The 21,696-nt window shown below is 39.4% G+C and overlaps 1 protein-coding gene across 1 annotated transcript; it reads right to left on the reverse strand.

Moving 5' to 3' along the window:
• Positions 1 to 872: 872 nt before the first annotated feature.
• LOC122079686 (B-cell receptor-associated protein 31-like) lies at positions 873 to 19,406 on the reverse strand. Its single transcript, XM_042646360.1, has 2 exons — positions 18,571 to 19,406; positions 873 to 1,613 (listed from the first exon to the last, which is right to left on the reverse strand). Exons 1-2 carry the CDS (start codon positions 18,854 to 18,856, stop codon positions 1,243 to 1,245), a joined length of 657 nt encoding a protein of 218 aa, XP_042502294.1. The 5' UTR covers positions 18,857 to 19,406; the 3' UTR covers positions 873 to 1,242.
• Positions 19,407 to 21,696: the final 2,290 nt, after the last annotated feature.

Here is a 21,696-nt window from a genome sequence, read left to right on the forward strand (position 1 = left end):
GAGGTGGGGGGGGAGAGAGAGAGAGAGAGAGAGAGAGAGAGATAGCAGATGAGACCATGAGTGTGCAAAAATCAGAAAAGGGGGGGTGAGAGATGAGAGACTGAGACAGAGGGACGAGGCAATGGGTAAGGCAAACAACTTATAAAGCTGTAATACTTCGGTTGCCCATAATAATTTACACACCTAAATATATAGTTCAGCACAAAAGCAGCAAAAAGAAAAATTTCGACCATATACCATTAATTACTCTCGACCCTGTTATAGTTTTTTATTTTTTCAATTTATCTCCCAAAAAGGATATCAAAGAGAGGTTTGGATAAACGACTCTAGACATGTTATAGTAATATACTTTTTAAATTTGAATGATTTGGATGCAAGTAAAATTTAATAATCAAATAAAGAATGATTTGGACTTAATGACAAACATATAAGGGTAATAATTATAAAAGTTTCTTTTTAGGTTTGAAAATTTTACTTGTCTTCCTTTACTTCCCTTGCAACCAACTATAACCTGTGCCAAGCTTACTAACTAGACGAAACCTTAGCTAGTTTCCCATACTTGCTCATTGGAAGATCCAAGCTGACGAGGTCACAGAACTCAATTTAGTATGTTGTGAACCAGCATTGCACAATTCTTCCAATGCCTTCCAAAGCCACTGAAGCACAAAACTACTCAAGGACATGCTCCCCAAGTCCTCAACAGCACAACACAACTCAGCCTTATCCCAAGTCCTCAACAGTATCAGAAATAAACCTGATCATTTGCCTTCTAATTAACAACATAAAATGGAGCATAAACTGATCAATAAAATTCTTAAATCATTTGAACTCAATAAAGCACATTTCTACTAAAAAAAACTCACTAAAACTCATGATGAAGGAGCTAAGTATCCTTCTAAATTTTCAATTAAATTGATGATCCAACAATGTTTGACCAGTAAGGGGAACGGATCAGAATTCTTTGGACCCGTTGATTTCGACTATCAATTTCACCTACTCTCAGTTGAAATCAACGCAATCAGGAAACATCTAGATGAAGAATCTTCTTATACAAACAAAGATTACAAAATTTTCAACAGCATTTACCCAAGGGAACCTCACAATTTCACCTCTAAATAGTTCCCCCAAGGAAGCTGTTGATATGTATCATTTCTGGCATGACCAAGAAAACATTTGACTGAAGAATACCAGCATATAAATACAACCCGAGATGACCTAAGTGGTTGGCATTCCACCATCCTCTCAACTCCTGTACCCAAGAACTTCGTTTTGAAGATGTTGGTTATCCTCTAACAGACGGTCATACTCAAGAAGTAGATCCTCAGATTGTTTGCGAAGGGCAGTAACTTGAGCTTCAGAAGAAAGCACCTTCTTCTCCCTCTCCTCACATTCCAATTTCAGCTTCTTCACATTTTCTGAAAAATTTGAGATCTCTTCCTGGAGCAATTTAATTTCCTTGGAAGCTTTCTCTTCTTTCTCTTTGAGATGCTGGTGTTCTTTCCGAATCTTCTCAACTTCCTGTTTGGAGGCTCCCACTGCTGTCCTCAACCCATTTAATTTTTGCAGATAGTGGTGTAAACGGTCAATTACAAATCCAAGAAATAAAGAATACCCTGCAATATGAAATTAATGGTTTACGCCAAAGTGGACTAGCAGGTGTAAACAGTAAATTACAAATCCAAGAAATAAAGAATATCCTGCAATATGAAATTAATGGTTTTTGCCAAAATGGAATAGCTTAAAAGAAACTTCGTCAGTCAGCAATCAATGTTTTGACTACCCATATCTTTATAAGACGGTTTATATGAGCCTCTCACTACATGCTAGCATCCCAAGCTTGAGCGACATTGCAAGCTTTTCAATCACACCATACAAGTAAGGAACAATTTTCCTGGATTCAAGGTTCTTCCATCGGGTGGTATTCTGTTGTTATCTGTTCATGAACAAGATAGCACTGAACACAGAATATTCAGAACCAATAACTAGGGAATCCAACTTCATCGATAGCCAACAAGATAGAAATATCAAGCAAACCAGAGGATATTAAACTGCACATGTAATAAGCATTCTTTGATCTAGTAGTTGTATAAGAATATGAAACAAAAGAATACTGCTCATGCTATGATTAAAGTGATTTGGTCTCTGCCCAAAGAATTAGCTATTGAAATTTTTAAGTGAAAGAAATTCTTGACTTCTGAAAGCTCAAATATTTAGTCATGTCAATTAGTCCACTGTGTTAATGCTGCAACACAACAATTAGTACACATGCTAATTGACTATTGTCCAATTCATGAATCATATTTCCATAGCCACTACTTCACATGATGCAAGCATATAATATCACTGCTAGATTATTTTAATTTTTTTTATCACAATGCTGCCCACTATTGCATAGGTAAAATGTTACCACAATCTCCCTCCTCTCCCTCCCCCCAAAGCAGAATTTAGCTCAATGTTGAGGGCAGCCCTATAGGGAAACCTCACCCTGCAGTTACAAGGGGAAATACTAGTCTATTCTGGCCCCATTGGCTGTTGCGGTTCCGTTACATATGAGTTTAAGGCAGTTATTAAAGCACTGAAGAGTGTAGATTTTACTGGGAAACTGTTGGATTAGTGCAGTTGACGAAAATGGCTCCATTTTGATGATTATATGAATTCAGATTTGTTCTGATGGTCCCTCCAGGGAAATTCCATGTACTTGGATTTCTATCCCATGTGTGGTTTTCCCTTGTGGGTCTCTAGCCATGGTGCTGAAAGATAACATCTATTGCACTTTTTGAATGAGAAATAACTATACTTTTGAGGTTTTCATTATTCTACTTGAACAATAAAAGTTCAAGCACCAAGATAAAGTTACTTCCAGCAGAAACCATGTGTTTTATTATGTCAAGAAAATTTGTTAAGAACTATAGCAAAACATTAAATAAATATGAAAACTTAGAAATAGACCCCAAGCAATTTGGAGCATAGGCATCCAGGCACCTTGGTGTTTCCTTGCATCCAGGCCCCCTCCAATGCCTTGGGTCACCTAGATGCCATGACGAACTTATGATCCAAAGTCCCAAAGGATGCTGTAGTAATGGCTACAAAGAGTAATGGAATATAATGTACAAGGATATTGGAAAAGGTCAGAAGTATCACAGCGATTGTTGCACCATTCTCGAGTGTTACTGTCAATAATTCACTAGTCACTGTTCAATACTAACTGCTGCTTAGGCAGGTAATGTAAATGCTTCCACAAGATTCTCCTAGAAAAATTCACTCCACTGTTTTTTTTAGTAGGAATTCACTCCACTGACACACTACAAAACAAGATTACGGCAAAAGGAATGAAATAGGCATGAATTATGGTGCCAAATGTGATCATACAATTCTTTCTCACATGAGACTAATAGTCTACAAGAGAATCTACAATTTTCTCATAACAGGTGCATGATATGCCTACCCACAACAAATGAGTCTTGTAAGACAAAGATGACATTCTAAATAAAAATTGCTAGTGTCAAGTGTTGTAATCTAGTAGAACTACTACAGATTGAAGCATCCACTGGAGTCTTAAACTCAACATCAAAGAGTCTTCTCCAAAGGATCAGAACCTCCAGACATACAGATTTGGGGTCTCTTTCATTAAAATTTCGGTGGTTGGTTATGGCTTCTTCAATGCCCCAACAATAATGATGCAACACCCCAACCTGGGTGGCTGGGTCAAATTGGTGAGAGCTGTCCCAGCCTCCTAGGAATACATACAAAAACAAGAACATTAATACGTCCAATTTTGTGCATTTAAGTGCTGGTTCAAATTCAGAGCCGTTTCAAGGTACAATAAGGTCTAAGGTCAGTCAGGTCCAATACAGGACCAGTTCTGAGGACGGCCAGTGCAGCTTTGGGTTGCAAATATCTTGGTGATAGACTGCTACTACAGTCACCAAGGTTTTTATTTCTTTTATTCTATATCAGGTTGAATGAATAGGGTGCTCATACTGGTCCAGAGAAGCAGATGATACTAACTAGAGTTTAGCCAGGGGCATTTCACTGAATCTTTTTCCATTTTTCTTTTTAGGAGGCAGTTAACCAACAGTTCTGGATTGAGATCCTCTCTCTCTCTCTCTCTCTCTCTCTCTCTCTCTCTCTCTCTCTCTCTCTTGTGTGTGTGTGTATGTGTGTGACATAATGATGTATATGTATATTGAGGAGGCTTCACAATGGATGCACATACAAACTCAACTCAAACAAATCAGATCCCCACTAACTGGGTCATAACAGAGATCAAATGGACCAAAGGCGACTCAAGACGTTGGAGGGCCTTCCTACGCACTTAGGTGATAAGGCACCGCCTAGCATGCATGAACGATTTTAAAACATGGATAAAATTTCTTTCACGCCTCTCAAACCCAAAGGGACATAAATTATGTGGAAGGGTTTATGGATACAACAGTCCACCCTGAAGTCTCCTTTGATGTACTGTAAGTTTGTAACGTATAACAAACAAGTTCACCCAAAAAAAAATATATACATATATATATGTAATTATTGTTTTTATCAAAATACACAAATTGTAAGGGTAGTCGAGTGGAGGAGATGAGGAATCACACGACAAACGAAGACAATCTTGAGATTGCCGTTTGGAAAAGGACACGTGGCACAATTGGATAAATATCACCCACCAGCTGAACTCTATTTTCTCTTTTCCTTCCTTATCCCTTTGTTTAAAATTTACACTATAAACCAATTGTAAAATGCTTTCAAGACCGTCCACTAATGAAAACCCAGAAATTGAGGTCAACTACAAAAGCTGCATCTACATTTCAAGGAGATTCATTCACGCGTACAATGATATTGCAACCAAGTATTAGGCCAATTTGAAAACCAATGGTATGGCACTGAGTTCTCTTTAGCTAATGGTTCATGAAGGTTTCCTACCCACCAAATTAATCCCTCCCAATCAGTAGCAACGAGAATTGCATCATCCATTGAAAGTCAGCACCTCATTGCCAGCAATTTGAAAATTTTTAATTGGGAGTTCATAAAGAAAAGTAGTCAACAAAAGGTATTTAAGTTGGCAATAAAGGTGAATATAAGACCATAAGCAAACATCTTGACATCACCCCATTAAAACAACAACTCAGCCTTATCCCAACTAAAAGGGGTCGACTACATGGATCTTTGCCCTCCAATCAGCTCTATTCGACGTCATACTTGATACAAGCCCTAAGCTATGCATATCTTCCCTCACCACTTCTCCTAAAGGTCATTTTAGGTCTGCTACTAGCTCTTTTAGATCTTTCAATCTGAATCAAATCAATCCACCATATTGGAGCAGACAAAGGCCTTCGTTGAACATGGCCATGCTACCTCAAACGAATTTCTCATAGCTTATCATGTACCTAAGTTACACTTTCAAACCAGCTCTAATATGATCATTCCTTACTTTATCCTTCCTAGTTTTACCACTCACCCATTATATGATACTATTAGAAAACCAAATCATAAATACCATTTTTAGTAACATAAACAGTCTTAGTGCCCAAGATTAAGGTGGACAACCACCTCATTAAATCTATATTATGATCGTAATTTTAAAAGTTGAGATATGATGGTACAATGCAACAATGTTTATGTTTTGGTGAATCCCAAAAAATCTCCTATGTACGAATTAATGATATCTCAGTTTCAATTGCAAACAAAGCAGTTATTGACTTATTTCCACATCATCAATAGAAAAATTCTCTCACCTCCCTTTCCAAGAAGTTTCCTTGTCCCCCTCCACCCCCTCCCACACTCCTCGAAAGGGGGGTGGGTGGGAATTTAATTTTGGAAAGCACAAAATTAGATCAGCTTGATCAGATGACTTTACCTTTAAAATAAGCATAATATATATATATATATATATATGTTGAGGAACATACAGTGTCTGTAGAAATAGGACCTGGCCCAACAGATGAAGGGTCCTGTCTAGAAGGTTATAGTCAACTTGATGTTTAACCAATCATCGATAAATTATTATTTTAACCTTTCTTCCCTCAACAATCTCAGGGTTCGGTTGGAAGTAAAGGGCAGAAGGGTATTCGAAAGTCACTACATGGAAACCTAACAAGCGCAGCTAATAAGGCCAAGGATGCTAAATTTTTGGATTTCTCTACGTAAGATAAACAGTAATACATTGTAACTGGCAAAACTATTTTTAGATTCTTTGTCAATTGGCTTGTACACTTTCCCACAGATTTTGGACTTGGAGGATACTACCACCCAACCAGTAAAATATTCAACTTGAGCTTCAGAAGACTATTGTTTTCTTTCATTTCAAAAATCTCCAAATTGATGCAATCTGGGGCCCATGTAGCATAAAAAATATATAAAGATAAAATGGTTGTCTTCAACCTCCTGTTGAGAACCAGAGAAAGTAACTACTCCATTAACAATTGCAGCTGAAGGAGAGAACCACTATGGTCGTTTTCAACCATCGAAACCGAGAACCAAGGGTTTGGGAAGCTCAACGAGATAACCAATGGGGTAGGAGGCAGTAACCAAGGGGACAAACCTCGCAAATTGAGGTGGAAAACTGGTAGCAGCAAATAGACAATACGAACCAGAAAATTGGGACCAGTAAATTGCAGCAAAGCGAGGCAGCATTAATGATACCAAACAGGGAACAAACCAGGAAATAGATACCAGTGAACCATCAACAGCCAATAGACCTCAACAATTAGGGTTTCAGATGTAGCAAATCTTTGATTCAACGAGAACCACCAGAACAAGTCGCACATACCATCAAGGGAATCAAATAAATATTCAGAAATTATCAGGTATGAATGTCATGCCAATTCATTAATATATGTCAGTATACAAAACTCACATGAAACCCTAGTTCCTCTTCTTCTATCAATTTCCTTCTTCAAACCAGAAACCTAAAACGACTCTCAAAATGGCTATCAAGGAGAGAATTACCTACTGGTTACAGCTCTGTTATCATGTGACAAACCAGGACTGTAATCAGTAACTGTAATAGAAGAGAGAGGAGAGAAGAGAGAAGGAGATTGAAGGAGAAGAAGAGGGTGAAATTGCCAAGAACAGGATAATCGTGTGTAATAATAGTCTGCCCCTCCCTACTGCACTTATATATTAAACAAGGGATTACAATAATTAAGGAAAGTAATTCTTTGTCCACCAAGAAACCAGAAAACAGAAACCTACTCTAATTAGGAAAGAAGAGATCTAATCTCATTAACTATGAAGGAAATAATAATCCAATATGTGGCCACAGTAGGGACACTCCCCCTTATCTTGGTACACTTATCTTTTTTTATTTTTTTGGTGGAATGGTACATTTATCTTAACATTGCTACTTTTCTTTTTAAAAGGGTCTTATCATGAAACAGAAACTAAGTGATCTTCCAAAGTCGCACATGACATCAATTATCATATATCTGCCGGTGGAAACTCAGATGGGGTTCAAATTTTGTGGACAGATTGTCCCAAGGTCTCCTGACACATGTCAAATTCCATCCCAATATGAGTTTGGCAGGTGGCAAAACAAACCATTAAAAAATCCAGGACTACGAAGATGGTGCACGGTACTACGAGGGGTTGAATGTACATACATGGGGAGGGAGCTTATGCCATTACATGGGAGGGTGAGTGATTGAATTTGATCGTGAAATTTAATACATGGCCAATCTGGACCTTGACTTGTCTACTCAACGGTCGGAGAGTTGCCAATATTTTCTGTTAAGTGCATTTTTGGAAGATCGCCTCCAGGGTGATCCATAGTGATTCCCCCCCAAAAAATATGAAGCCTTTTGACTTGTCAACCAAAAAGAAAATCTTTATCAAAACCTCTTGAATTGCTTAAATAAATAAAGCAAAATTGCATGGTTTGTGTTAAGGAGTGTGCCAAATGGTTATTACTGTCCTGCAGTACATTAATTGTTAGTAATTAGTCGCGATAAGGGAACTGTCCCTACCGTGATATAGGTTAGCTAGTTAAGTTAGTAGTTTATTGTTAATTTAATTCTTATTGTTCCTCTTGTAATTAGACATTGACTCTTAGTAGGATTTCTACAACGAGTCTACTTGCTATGTTATAACTTATAAATAAAGCTGTGCAGGGTACCACGATAGACTAAGCTGAGTCTATCGGGGTTCAGCAATATTCTTCCCATCTTCCCCCATTGTCTCTCTCTCTTTCTTTCCTTCTTCTTCTCCTACTCTAGTCTACAAGCTTTGACTACTGACTGGTTATTGATCTGTCTTCTGTTACAGTTAGTTTGGATTGGATTTTCAAGATAATGCTAGGGATTGCTAATAATATCTTAAGAAGGGCCCATTTAACAATGGGTCCCAATACTCTTAACTAACACACATCAATTTACACGTGCTGCAGATATGCAGAATCTGAGGCCCTAGAACCATGTAATTATTTCCACATATTTTATACTGCATTAAATATTTTGATACTTTATGTTTCTACAGACCTTAACTTTGCACCTCCTCTTCTCTTGCTTCTCCCTCTCGGTGATGACTCTAAAACCACCGAAAGCCGAAAGCTACTTTGCACTTACTCTCACTGGAGTGCAAGGATCCATGACTAATCATCCCCGCCCTTCCTAAGCTCTCCCTGTGGACCAGCCTCAATGGCTGACCTCCCGGCTGGGGTTTGCCCCTTGCCAGAAACCCAAGCACTTCCCCCCTACTTCTTCTCCACCTCCCTCCTACTGCTGTAACCCTCTGGGTGTTCCCTATAACCCCACTTCAAACATTCAATCTCCCCTCCTGCTGAAAGCCTTCCCCTCCACTTTGTCCCTCCCCTCAAGCTGGGGGATTCCCTTGTCACAATCGGTCCAAAAGGTTTGCGCGAATCTGAGACTTCCTGATGGAGCAACTCTCTTATAAGCCACTTCTTGGGAAAACGACCACCCTTCCATCTTGTTAAGCTTTCCCTCCTTAAGCAATGGAGACAAGTGCGTACTGTAGACACATACCTCCTGGATCATGGCTTCTTCATGTTCAGGCTCTTTGAGGAACAAGATAGGGTGAGAAGCCTGGAAGGGGGTCCATGGCTTGTGGGGCGATCGCCAAACTTCCTTAGGCCCTGGCACCGCCATATGCTTGCTCAACTGGGTCGACTATTCCACCATTCCTATCTGGGTCACCCTTCCTAGGCTTCCCTTGCACTTTTGGTGCTCTGATGGATTAAGTGTTGTTGGCTCGGTCTTAGGTATTCCCCTCTGCTCCGATGCTTGAACAAACCGGAAAGATCGCCTAGCATATGCCAGGATTCGTGTTGAGGTTGCTGCTTTTGATGCTCTACCCTCCTCCATCTCCATTCATGACGGTGATGACTTCTCCTTCCAGCAGCCTGTCCATTACAACTGGAAAGCCCCCCAGTGTCTATCTTGTAATGTCTTCGACCACAACACGAACTCCTACTCTTTGAAGCCTGCTCATTCTGAACCCCATGGCGATTTGCGGGACGATCCTATCGGTCCCATCCATCAAAGGGACAGATCCCAAATGATTGCAAACCTCCCTTCCGACCTCCTGCGAGAGGTAGAGGGCGAGTCCGAAGAAGAAATCGTCCAGGACCTAACACTGCAAATCATGCCAAAAAAACTCTGGTCTATGACAAGGTTTACCTGTTGGGCAAAGCAAGTTTTCCATTCTAGAAAATTCTGCTTGTTGGCTCTGATGATGTGGACGTTTTGGGTTCCTCTTTTGCTGACCTACCTTCAATTGGGGTTGCGGACCATCATTAGTAAGTTCGGGGACGACAATAATACGGGAACGGATACGTACAACAATTAAACAGACCATACAGAAATAATACTTTTCTTTTAAAATCTAGAACAATAAAACGCACACGGCAATGATAAGGTACGTGTTTAATACGGTTGCTCTGAAAAAATCTAGGTGCAAAAATATAGGGTTATTTTGATATTAAGAATGAACTAAAACTAACTGTTTATAACTAAATTCTAATCTCCCATGCTTTTATGAACACCTAAATCCAATCTTGCTTTCCAATGAGGATTATTTCTAATTTTTTTTTTTTTACATCTAGTATTAATTAAGTTTAACCATGTCTATCATAGCAAATGTTGATAGGTGATCCATCAACGACTTTCTATCATAGCAAATAATAGCATATATTTGTCAAAAAAATAGTAATAACAGCATGTGGATAATCATATAACAAATTAAAATATCATCATTGATATCATCTCATCAAACAAGAAAATCCACAACCAACCCCTACTGATGTGGATCCAGGTTCTAAAACCGGAATTAGATCACGTATAGATCCATTCACATATTCAGTAATTCAATCATAATAACCAACGGTAGATTCGTAATTAAGGTAAGATTTTAAACTAGGTGACAAAATTATAATTAAATAAACTTAATAGGCAAATGGATAGGAAGAGGGTAGACACATAAGGTGCTTGATTAATAGATTTTAGGACAAGCTTGGAATGAATTTAAATAAAGGGTATAAGGTAATAAAGGAGAGAGAGGGGGAGGGGCAATATGGAAAGAGGGATTGGAATTAACAAAATAAGAAAGGGAGAAGCATGTCATCTACCTTTTTCTCAAAACCGAGAAACCTACAGAATGGGAGAAGTGTTGTTTTGACTTTTGGGGTCGAGTTTTTTTTTCCCCTCAAACTAAACATATTAATAAGTATAAAACGTATTATACATATTTATTTCGTGTATAATACGAGTACCTATAGAATACACATATAAAACCAATTTTTCGGATTTATATGCCAAATTGAGACTTTTTGATTGAAATGATCGGATACATAAGAAATATGTGTTTAAAGTATTTTCGATACCGATACGATACCGTCCGATACGTATCTTAAATTTATCCGACCAATACGATACACACCGATACGATATATGAAATTTTCAAAATCCTTTCGTATCGATATATATCCTACAATACATACCGATATGCATCAATACACTACCGATACACATCGATACGATACGATATGCACCGATACAACTATGGAAAATATAAAATCGAGATGAAATGTACGATCAATACATATCGATCGGTACGTATCGATGAGTATCGGTATGTACCGATACAGTGAGCTACAGTTATATAATGGCCAAGATGGGTAATTTTTCAGAAGACACGATTTTTTGTAGGTGTTTTTGTTCCAAAGTTGCTGTCAGCCATATTTCTCTCTAACTAAAGTAGAAATCACGGTTGGGAACAAGGATTTTACATTTATGGGACAACTACAAACCTTGAATTCTTAGTGCGATACCCTCAATTTAGTGTTTATGCATAATACATGTTATCAATAGCTTTTTTTAACAAATTCTTTATGCAAAAGTGTTTAAGAAAATGTTTCCTATCCATTTATGCGTGTATCTTTATCATATCTCCGATACGATACCCTCCAATACATATCTTAATTTTAGCCGACCGATACGACGACCGATACCGATACTATAATCCTTGATTATACGTGAATTTACTATGTTGAAAAGGCTTCAACTGACTTTTACGGAGAAGGAGATCGACTTAGAGGAGTGATTGATGATGGCTTCTTCAGCAGAGGAGGTTGTGAAGCTCGAGACCTCGAAAGGAACTGGTCATCATTAGAGTCCGATGAGCCCTCATCAGTCGCAGAGCCAGATATATCCGATGAGACTTCTTAAGAATTAAAAGGAGAATCAAAGCAGTCTGCAACACCTTTTTAACTGACTTCTGTGGAGAAGGGGATCGACTCAAAGAAGTGATCGACGATGGAGTCTTCAATGGAGAAGGAGGTTGCGAAGCTTGAGACCCCGAAAGCAACTAGTCACCATCAGAGTCCGATGGGTAGCAAAGCAAGATATATCCGATGAGACTTCTTCAGAAGTAGGGGAATCAGAGCAGTCGTAGCATAGTTAGTAAATGCGTATAATGTGCGTATTTTTTCAGTTATCCAAACGTTTCAATCAAAAACTCGCACTTTTTCATATCAATAAAAAAAAGTAGTTTTATATGTGTATTCTATAGGCACCCGTATTATACACGAAATAAACATGTATAATACGTTTTATACTTATTAATACATTTAATTTGGGAGGGGGAAAAAACAAACTCAACCCCAAAAGTCAAAATGACACTTCTCCCCTTCTGTAGGTTTCTCGGTTTTGAGAAAAGGTGGATGACATGCTTCTCCCTTTCTTATTTTATTAATTCCAACCCCTCTTTCCATATTGCCCTCCCTCTCTCTCTCCTTTATTACCTTAAACCTTTTATTTAAATTCATTCCAAGCTTGTCCTAAATCTATTAATCAAGCACCTTATGTGTCCAATCTCTTGTTCTTATCCGTTAGCCTATTAAGTCTATTCAATTATAATTTTGTCACCCAGTTTTAAATCTTACCTTAATTACAAATCTACCGTTGGTTATTATGATTGAATTACTGAATATCTGAATGGACCTATACGCGATCTAATTCCGATTTTAGAACCTGGATCCACATCAATAGGGGTTGGTAATGGTAATGGATTTTCTTGTTTGATGAGATGATATCAATGATGATATTTTAATTTGTTACATGATTATCCACATGCTGTTATTACTATTTTTTTGATAAATTTATGCTATTATTTGCTATGATAGAAAGTCGTTGATGGATCACCTATCAACATTTGCTATAAAGACATGGTTAAACTTAATTAATATTAGACGTAAAAAAAAATAATAATAATAAATAAAAAAAATAAAAGAAAAAATTGAGAAACAATCCCCATTTGGAAAGCTAGATTGGATTTAGGTGTTCATTAAGTATGGGAGATTAGAATTTAGTTATAAACAGTCAGTTTTAGTTCATTCTTAAAACCAGAACAAACCTGGATTCTTACAGAGCACCCGTATTAAACAAGTTCCGTATCATTGCTGTGCACGTTTTATTGTGCCGGAATTTTTAAAAAGTATTATTGCTGTATGGTCCATTTAATTGTCGTACGTGACCGATCCTGTATTATTGCCATCCCCGAGCTTGCTAATTATGCTTTTCAAACCCTCTTATCAGTAATGAGGGCACATGTGTCCCTGTCGGTATTCTCATCCCCTTGCTAAGCTTAAGGTAGGCCCTGCCTCTTATGGGCCACAACATCTGAGCCTTTCCTGTCTAACCAAGCTCATCTCCCCTACCAACCTCTCAACCCACTCCCCCACAACTTTCCCTTCTAGACCTTCCATCCCATCCCAGAGACCACATCCTTTGCAACGAGCGGTGAGGTGCAATGAGCATCGGACAACTGAGAGCATTTGGGCACGCGCCTCAAGGGGCTCCCCACCACTCAATGCTCACTGCATCGATGCAGCAGTTGCAAACGATTTTCACACCCCATCCCAAGCCCAAAACTCATTTAATCTTTATCTCATGACCCATCTATGTCGGGCTTGGCCATAGGTTCTATCTTGACCCGCCAGAACACTTCTTTCATGCCAGACAACACCTCTCAGCTTACAGCAGCCAAGCGCGACTCTGTAACAGCCAAAAGGCACCTTGCCCCTAAGTCTCACCCTTTGCACCCTACTCATCAACACCCGCAAACTTCCCTATCTCCTGCCCCAAGATCCTATTAGTGAAGACATAGGTCTTGGCCTGTCTCTACGATTCTAGGCCCCTCCTCTATGGATCATTTGTTGCCCTCTTCTAATCGTGCCTACTATCCCAAGGCATAGTCTAGAACACTAGGGGTCATAACTCCCCTAATAAGCATGTGGCAGTGCGGCTGCTCATAAAAGAGCTTCGATCCTTCTTTTGTTGTTTGTTTGAATCCTACGTCAAAGAGTCCTCCATTGCCCGAGTTGCATCTATTATTGCTCCTGGTTGGTCCTTCTTGTCCAATCATTCTTCTCACCCAAATGGTCGTATTTGCTTCCTGTGGGACAATGCTATACTCAATGTTTCCCTCCTATCTTCCTCCCACCAGTTCCTCCATCTCTTTATATCTGATATTGCATGCAGTTCCACCTTTCTGCTCACTTCCATTTATGTCTTTAACCGGACAGCTAATAGGGATGTTCTTTGGAATGATTTTAGGCTTATTGCAAGCCAGATTGGCTCATGCCCTAAGGGGATTTGCGGAGACTTCAAAGAGGTCAGATTCAATCATGAGAAACAAGGTGGGGGGCCTCTAGACATTGCATATGTTGAGGCTTTAAATGCCTACATTGATGATATTTCTGTTGATGACCTTAGATGGTCTAGAATCAAATTCTCTTGGAATAATAAGAGATTAGGTCTTGCCAGCATTGCTTGCAAGCTAGACAGAGTTTTAGTGAAGAAAGCTTGGCTCACAGCCTTCCCTTCCTCCCATGCCTCTGTTGAAGCCCCTGACATCTCTGACGATAGCCCTATTCCCCTTTTAGTCCAACCTTACACTTCTTTTGGTCCTAAACTCTTCAAATTTTTTGACAAGTGGACTTCCCATCCTAATTACCCCTCCAGTGTTAAGAAAGCTTGGTTAAAGCCTGCCCAAGCCTTCTCCAGCCCCCCTTTAGCTTTGGCCAGAAAGAGAAGGAATGTTAAAGAAGCCCCCAAAGCCTGGAATACAAACTCCTTCGGGAATATCTCTTCTCAAGTTATTGATTGCAAAACAAGCTTACCTCAATCCAGATTCAGCTGCAATCTGATCATCTCAATCTCTCTTTGGCTGAAGAAGAGAAAGTTGAGGCGACTAACCTCTCTACTCTCCTTGTCCAAGAAGAGAGTTTTCTGAGACAGAAAGCTAGGATCAATTGGTTGGAGCTTGGTGATTCAAACACAGTCTATTCCCACAGAACAGTGAAAGCTAGAAACAATCTTATCTCTATTATAAAGTTGACTACCCCAGATGGAATTCAGGTTTAAGAAGTGGATGAGATTAAAGGTGTTGTTGTTGACTACTTCAAGAACCTGATCAAGCTCGCCCCTTCCCCTGCTCCCGCCATCCTAGATGGTCTTTTAAACAAATTCATCCTTGTCAACCTGGCCAATCTTTTTATGGATATCCCCACAGATGATGAAATTACAATTGCTATCCACTCTTACCAGGCAAGCAAAGCTCCCGGTCTAGATGGTTTTTGTATAGGATTTTTTTCATCCTCTTGGGATCTCATCAAAGAGGATGTGATCAAGGTCGTCAAGAGCTTCTTCTTTAACCCAAGTCAGATCAAAGGGATTAGTCACACCTTCCTTTGCCTCATCCCTAAGAAAGAGGGTGTGGATGCTATGAATGAATTCAGACCGATCTCCCTATTAAATCTCCTACACAAGTTCATAGCAAAGATCCATGCCAACAAAATCAAGCTCGTGGTTGACTCTTTTGTTAGCAACAGCCAATCGGCCTTCATCCTTGGGAGAAGTATAGTGATAACATTCTCCTCCGCCATGAAATTGTCAGAGGGTTTGATAGAAAATCCCATTCTCCTACAGCTCTTATGAAAATTGACATCCATAAGACACTTGATTCTCTGAGATGGGATTACATTGTCTTGGTCCTTAATAGCATGGGATTCCTACCAGTTTTCACTAATTGGATATATCATTGCATTGCTTCTCCTTGCTTCTCTGTCTTGGTGAATGGTGGCCCGATTGGATATTTCTCTTCTATAGGGATTAGACAAGGATGCTCTTTATCTCCCTACATCTTTTGCCTAGCCATGGAAGTCCTATCTAGAAGTTTGCACGTGGCCACTGATCAACATCTTGCCATCCCTAAGTGTAAGGCTATCAAGCTTACTCACCTTGCTTTTGCAGATGACTTGATGATCTTCTCCAAAGCTGTTTTTTCTTCTCTAGAAACCATTATGCTTTGCTTAAATCAATTTGCTACTATGTTTGGGTTCCGTATCAATCCTGCAAAGTCTCATCTTTTTGGCTAGGATCTCTGACTCTTCCAAAGCTTCTCTGCTCGAGCAGACTAGCTTTCGCATTGGTCACCTTCGGGTGAAGTATCGTGGGTTGCCCCTTATTCCTTCCAGGCTCTCTGCTCATCACTATACTCTTATACTTGACCTCATTAGAAAGCACATCTAACTCTGGAAAGGAAAGATCCTATCTTTTTATTGGTCAGTTAGAGCTCATCATATCTGTTTTTCAAGCTTCTTACATTTACTGGTCGGGCATCTATGGGTTACCGGAATCCATCATTTCCAAGCTTGAGTCCATTTTTGCCTTTTTCCTTTGGAAAGGAAGTGATTGCTCCAGATTTCTTCGCCATATTAGTTGGGTTGCTGTTTGTCTTCCTAAAGCGGAAAGGGGCTTATGTTTGAGAAGGATCAAGGATGTTAATTCGACTGACATCATCAAGTTGGTTTGAAAGATTGTCTAAAAAAATAAGAGTACATGGGTTGAATGGGTGTACTCGAATCTTCTTACATCTGATACTTTATGGATAGTGAAAACTCTAACTGATGCCTCATGGGTGTGGCGTAAGATCATTGCTACCCAACCCTCTATCTCTACAGCTATCTCCTCTCAAATCGGTGATGGATCCAATACTTATCTTTGGCTAGACCCTAGGCACCCCAAAGGAATCCTATATCATACTATAAGTGTCAAAACAATCTATGGCTCGGGTTGTCCAAGTATGCCCTTGTGGGTGATATCTTATCCTCTGGAAATTGGTCCCCCCCCCCCAACTCAATCGTTGACCCAGCCTGCAGATATATGGAACATTTTTTTGGTCATCCAGGTATCTCAGCGGCAAAGGCAGGACTTTAACCTCTGGATTGCTTTCTTCAAAGCTCTTCATTGTCAAGGCTGCTAGAGAGTTTGTTAAGACTCATGGCCTGACCTCTCCTTAGCATAAACTCATCTGGTTCAAGCATCACATCCCCCGTCAAAGCTTCACGGCTTGGAGAGCATTCACAAACTCCATGCCTACACAATATTTCCTCATCTAAAGAAGCCTTCCAGCAAACCCAATCTGAATCCTATGTGGCAATGAGTCAGAGAAAATTGAGCACCTCTTCTTCGCTTGCACTGTTTCCTCCTCTATCTAGAAAGGGATCTTTGCTAAATGCTGGCCAGCAAACAGGAGAATTCTTCCATTCCATAGGGAGTGGATTTGGATGGATATGACATTTGAGGGAAAGTCTATTTGTGATACTGGGGGAAAGCTCGCCTTCTGTGCAACCATAAACCAGATCTAGATGGAAAGAAATAATAGGAAATGGACCTCCAACTCTCACTCGCTTGATTAGATTTGGGGCTCCATCTCTTTTGATGTCAGAGCCAAGATTTCTCGGGTTTCTTCCACTTGTAATCCCTCTCCTAGAAACTGTCATATTGTAACTTCCTGGGAGCTCCCCAACTCCATCATCTGGAATAGCCCAACTCTCTGAGATTGGATTTTGTTTTTCTCTCCCCTTCCCCTTCTTAGGGGCTGTATGTTTTTCCCTTTCTGCTTGGTAATGAATTACTTATTCACCCAAAAAAAAAAAAAAATTTGCATCTCAATGATATGGATGATGTACCAATCCCGTCAACTCCGCCGCAATTACTTACTACAAAAGGATAACTTTCCCAACAACATTTTCGCAATCCATGAAAGATTCTAATACCACAACCATCTACAGAAGGCACAAATGGTTTGCAAGATTGACGGTGTTCGGGGGGTAAATTATTGACAAAAAATTTCTGGAAGACCAAAATAATCGTGGAGATTAAAAATAAAATAAAATTGTATAATTAAGAGCTGACAGAAACAGTAATGAAGCTCCAGACATGAATGTCAATAATGAAATCCCTTCGACCAGATAACAATGAGTACCATCTAATATCTTGCTAGGATCCAAGGTGAGGTAAAAAAATAAATGCAAGCTCCATCGCCTTACCTCCCACCTCAACAGCCAACTTCTTCCTATGTAAGGTAAGTATGATATATTCACACAAACCAACAATAAAGTTAGAATCACTGACATATTAGAAACCATTTGATGCTACTTAAAAATCCGTCACTACCTTGCATTCTAGTGTGAATCAACTAATCTATATCACAACAGTTTTCAGCATCCAGACTTTCTGCGCTACTCCAGTCAGTGTAAACAAGGCATCAACCTCTACCACGACAGCTACTTCTACTTAAGCTAAGTGCAAAACAAATATCAACATCATCCAGCATTTACTAAGATTGGTGGGAACCTTGCTGAATCAATTCACATCAATCATGTAGATTTAATGCTGAGCAGCACCTGTTTTGATGCCTAGTGGAGCAGTGCTGTAAATTTATCATAAGTGATAAACTCTGATTTCCCCCAAATATTACCATTAATAAAGCTAAAAAAGAATGATAAACAAATCTCTTGCACTCTATTCAGGGTTCCTTGTAAAAATCCCTGGATGAGAGTTGATCAAAGCATAAATTTTTTTAAATAACTCAAGAAAGAAACTGCAATTAGAACGATACGGATTCAGATAACACGAACAATCAACAAAACAAAAATTGCAATAATTCTATGCGGGGAAGACAAATTTTGAATCACTTGCCAAAACAACATAGGAGACAGAGGAGGGAAATGGTGGGAGTTTATTTAAAGCAAAGAGAGAGCCAGTATCATACCAATGAGCGAAGCCTCTAGCAGGTGCGTCCTCCAGAGTACCTGATCCATGGGTGTCACAGTCCCAAGCTTAGATCCCTTATTCTGGATCTTGAGAATGCTGGTTACACTCGAAGCGAGAATCACGGACATGGTACCAGCAATGGTCTTCACAGTGGCAGGCCCTTTCCCCGTTTTGAGCTGGTCCAAGCTCCTCATCACCATCTCCCTCAATGGCCCAATCTTCACCATTAGAAGGAATGCTATAACCCCTTCGGCAAAAAGTACCAAGAACAGTAGCTGAATCATTTCTGCAACAAAACCCACTTCACTACTGACGATTAATGATCCTTAAACTTCCTAACAATCGAGGTAACCCTCGTACGTTCCAAATTGCCAATTATAGGAAAAATAAGAACGAAACAAACAAGCCCATTTCCCAAAAAATGATATTTTTTCGTCTTTTAAGAATGAAATCTCAAGGAAGCAGATCTACATATTTCACCACGAATCGACAAGCATAGGTTTTCTTGGCAGAAGCCCATCCCCCCCTTCTATATGCTGAGTCTCAAGCGATCGAATTTTTGTGTGAGAGGGATGGATTGGTAAATGGGTTTTCTACAGAGGTGAAGAGAATATCAAAAGTCAAAGAAACATCAAACATCAAATAAGTGCAAGGTTGTGTAAGAAGCAAGTACTAAGGTTACAGTATACACTAATAAGATTATGATGTGTCCACTAATGCATGCAATGCCATCTTATTTGGGCTTTAAGAAATGGGAAGGAGGGTGGCTGTGTTGGAGATCAGGAAGGATTAGCTTTTTTGTCTGGCTTTTGCTTTTCCTTTCCCTTACAAAACAAGCAAAACCCTCACCTAATGACCAAGCCTATAGGTCCATAGAATATAGTGAACCAATAATGTTCATTACTTCAAATAATATGCATTATTTGTTGTTAAAGTTGATGTGATTTCTCAAGAGAAAAGGGGTTAAAGTTGATATAATAATAGAGTTTTAAAATTTTGGAAAAAGAAGGTTAAGACAGAAAAAATATATTTATAATTATTAAATTAATGTAAGTCTTACTTTTTGTTGTATATAAACTATAAAGGTCAGTTCATACCTAAGGATGTAATAAACTAAAAGTGGTTATTTAATACTGAACTAAAGGGAGTGTATATACTATTGGGTATTAGTTTTTTCCCTCATTTTGATCTTTGTTCTGCTTTAAACTGGGGAGTTTCCTGGAAAGACCAGGAAAAGGGGAGAAATAATAGTTAATTTAGTGTGACCATGAAATTAGCTTTCTTTTGCCCTAAAAGGTTGTACAGTCCAAAATTGATAAGAGTAGGGATCCTCCCAATGGAAGATGAAATCAAAGAGCATAAAGTGAGCAATTAATTTCTAAGAAATTATGAATGAGAGGAATCAGTATTTGTTAAAACAAAAGCAAGACTTTCGGTTAAACTAATAAACTAATGTCGAGTTCCCACACCCAAAACCAAGCTTTAGTGACCTAGTGTTACACCCCCCCTTTCTTTTTTTTTTTTTTTTTTGGGGGGGGGGGGGGATGGGGATTCTGGACAAAGCTAGTGTTTGAGGTGTGAAAATCATCTGCCGCTGCATCGATGCAGTGAGCATCGTGTGGCAGGGAACCTCTTGGGGTATGTGGTAGATGTTCTCAACTGTCTAATACTCATTGCATCTCACCGCTCACTTTAGAGGATGTAGACTGTTCAAGAGGTAGTGCAAGGACCAATGCGAACACAGGAGTGTGGTTCTTTTTTTTGGGGGGGCTGGGGGGGGGCGCGCGGGGAGGGGCGGGGAAGTAGGTAACAACCAAGAGGCTCGAAATTGAGATCTCCTATTGAGCATGGGTTTTTTGGACACTATAGCTCACCAACTGTGTTAAGCAGTTGTTGTTAGATTCTATTTTTTCATTGAGGGTAGGGTGATGCTCCATCCTATATCATCACAGTTTCGAACATAGTCCTTTTTCTTCTCAACTTTTAAGCTTGTTGGTGGACATGGTGGAAAAGTTAGGGTTTGTAGAATACAATAAAGAATAGGAATTTCTCAAACAGTGCATGATGGAAGACCTTTGTTGTATTTTAAATAAATTGAAGATTCAAAATATCTCCCTGTTTGTTTGATTTAGAAAATAATTTCTATCTCCACCAAGTTGTTTCAGGAGAGAAAAAAGTTCGCGCATGCCTCTTATTCACATGCATGTTGTGGCGGTCGACCGGTCAGATAGAGGCTTCCCGAGGTAGCATGTTATAGGGACCATGTGATTGATCATTGGAGATAGTTGATTGACCAGCAATGGCTTTCCTTTTTTTCTAGTCTCTCTACTAGAGGCACAACAACCTCTTGGCCTCTTGGGCACTCTTGAAGAGATACAGCCAATAGGCACCTCTTTGTAAGTAGAGGACGTTAGGGTCTTGTGGGAAGGAACTTCTAAGTGATATCTTCCTCTCTCTCGCACTCTTTAAATCATGCTTTGGATTTTGCTCCTTCCGTTTATTGCATAGTTCAGTAAGTACAACATCTATTTGGTAGGGTCTAAGGGGTTGTTTCATCTTGGAAACCATTTGTAACTACAGAGTGTTGAATCGATTTTAGTTTTAAGGTGAGTGACCAATGGCATGAGTCATATCATTCTAATATCATTCTTATGTTATTGAAGTGTTTTGATCACAATAAGATAGTGTTGATGTTTGTTTGATGGACAATACGTAGTTTCTACAACTCAATTGACAAAGCTCATTTCAAATTCATGTATTAGAACATTTGGACATCACCAAAATATAATCTTTGGGAATTGGACAAATGTTTTAGCCTCTTTGTTACTCTCGGGTTTTGTGTTTGAGGTTTTTCATTCGTGTTGAATAGCATCTTCCCCAAAAGTTTTTATTTTTTATTTTTTTATTAATGGTCAAAGTTTTTGCTCTACTTCCCTCTCTTCCTCAGATGGCCATTGGAATCTTTAGGCGTAGTCTTTGCCCTCTTCATCTCAACTTCAATCCTTGCACCCTCTTAGCCTTGGGGTGTCAATCAGTCGGATCGGGCCGATCTCGATCGGGCTTAACCGGGCTTGGTGGTGTGAAATCCTTGCACCGTAAATGCTCATTTACTTAAACGGGCCTA

Source organism: Macadamia integrifolia, chromosome 5, assembly GCF_013358625.1.
Source record: "Macadamia integrifolia cultivar HAES 741 chromosome 5, SCU_Mint_v3, whole genome shotgun sequence".
Classification (NCBI taxonomy): Eukaryota; Viridiplantae; Streptophyta; class Magnoliopsida; order Proteales; family Proteaceae; genus Macadamia; species Macadamia integrifolia.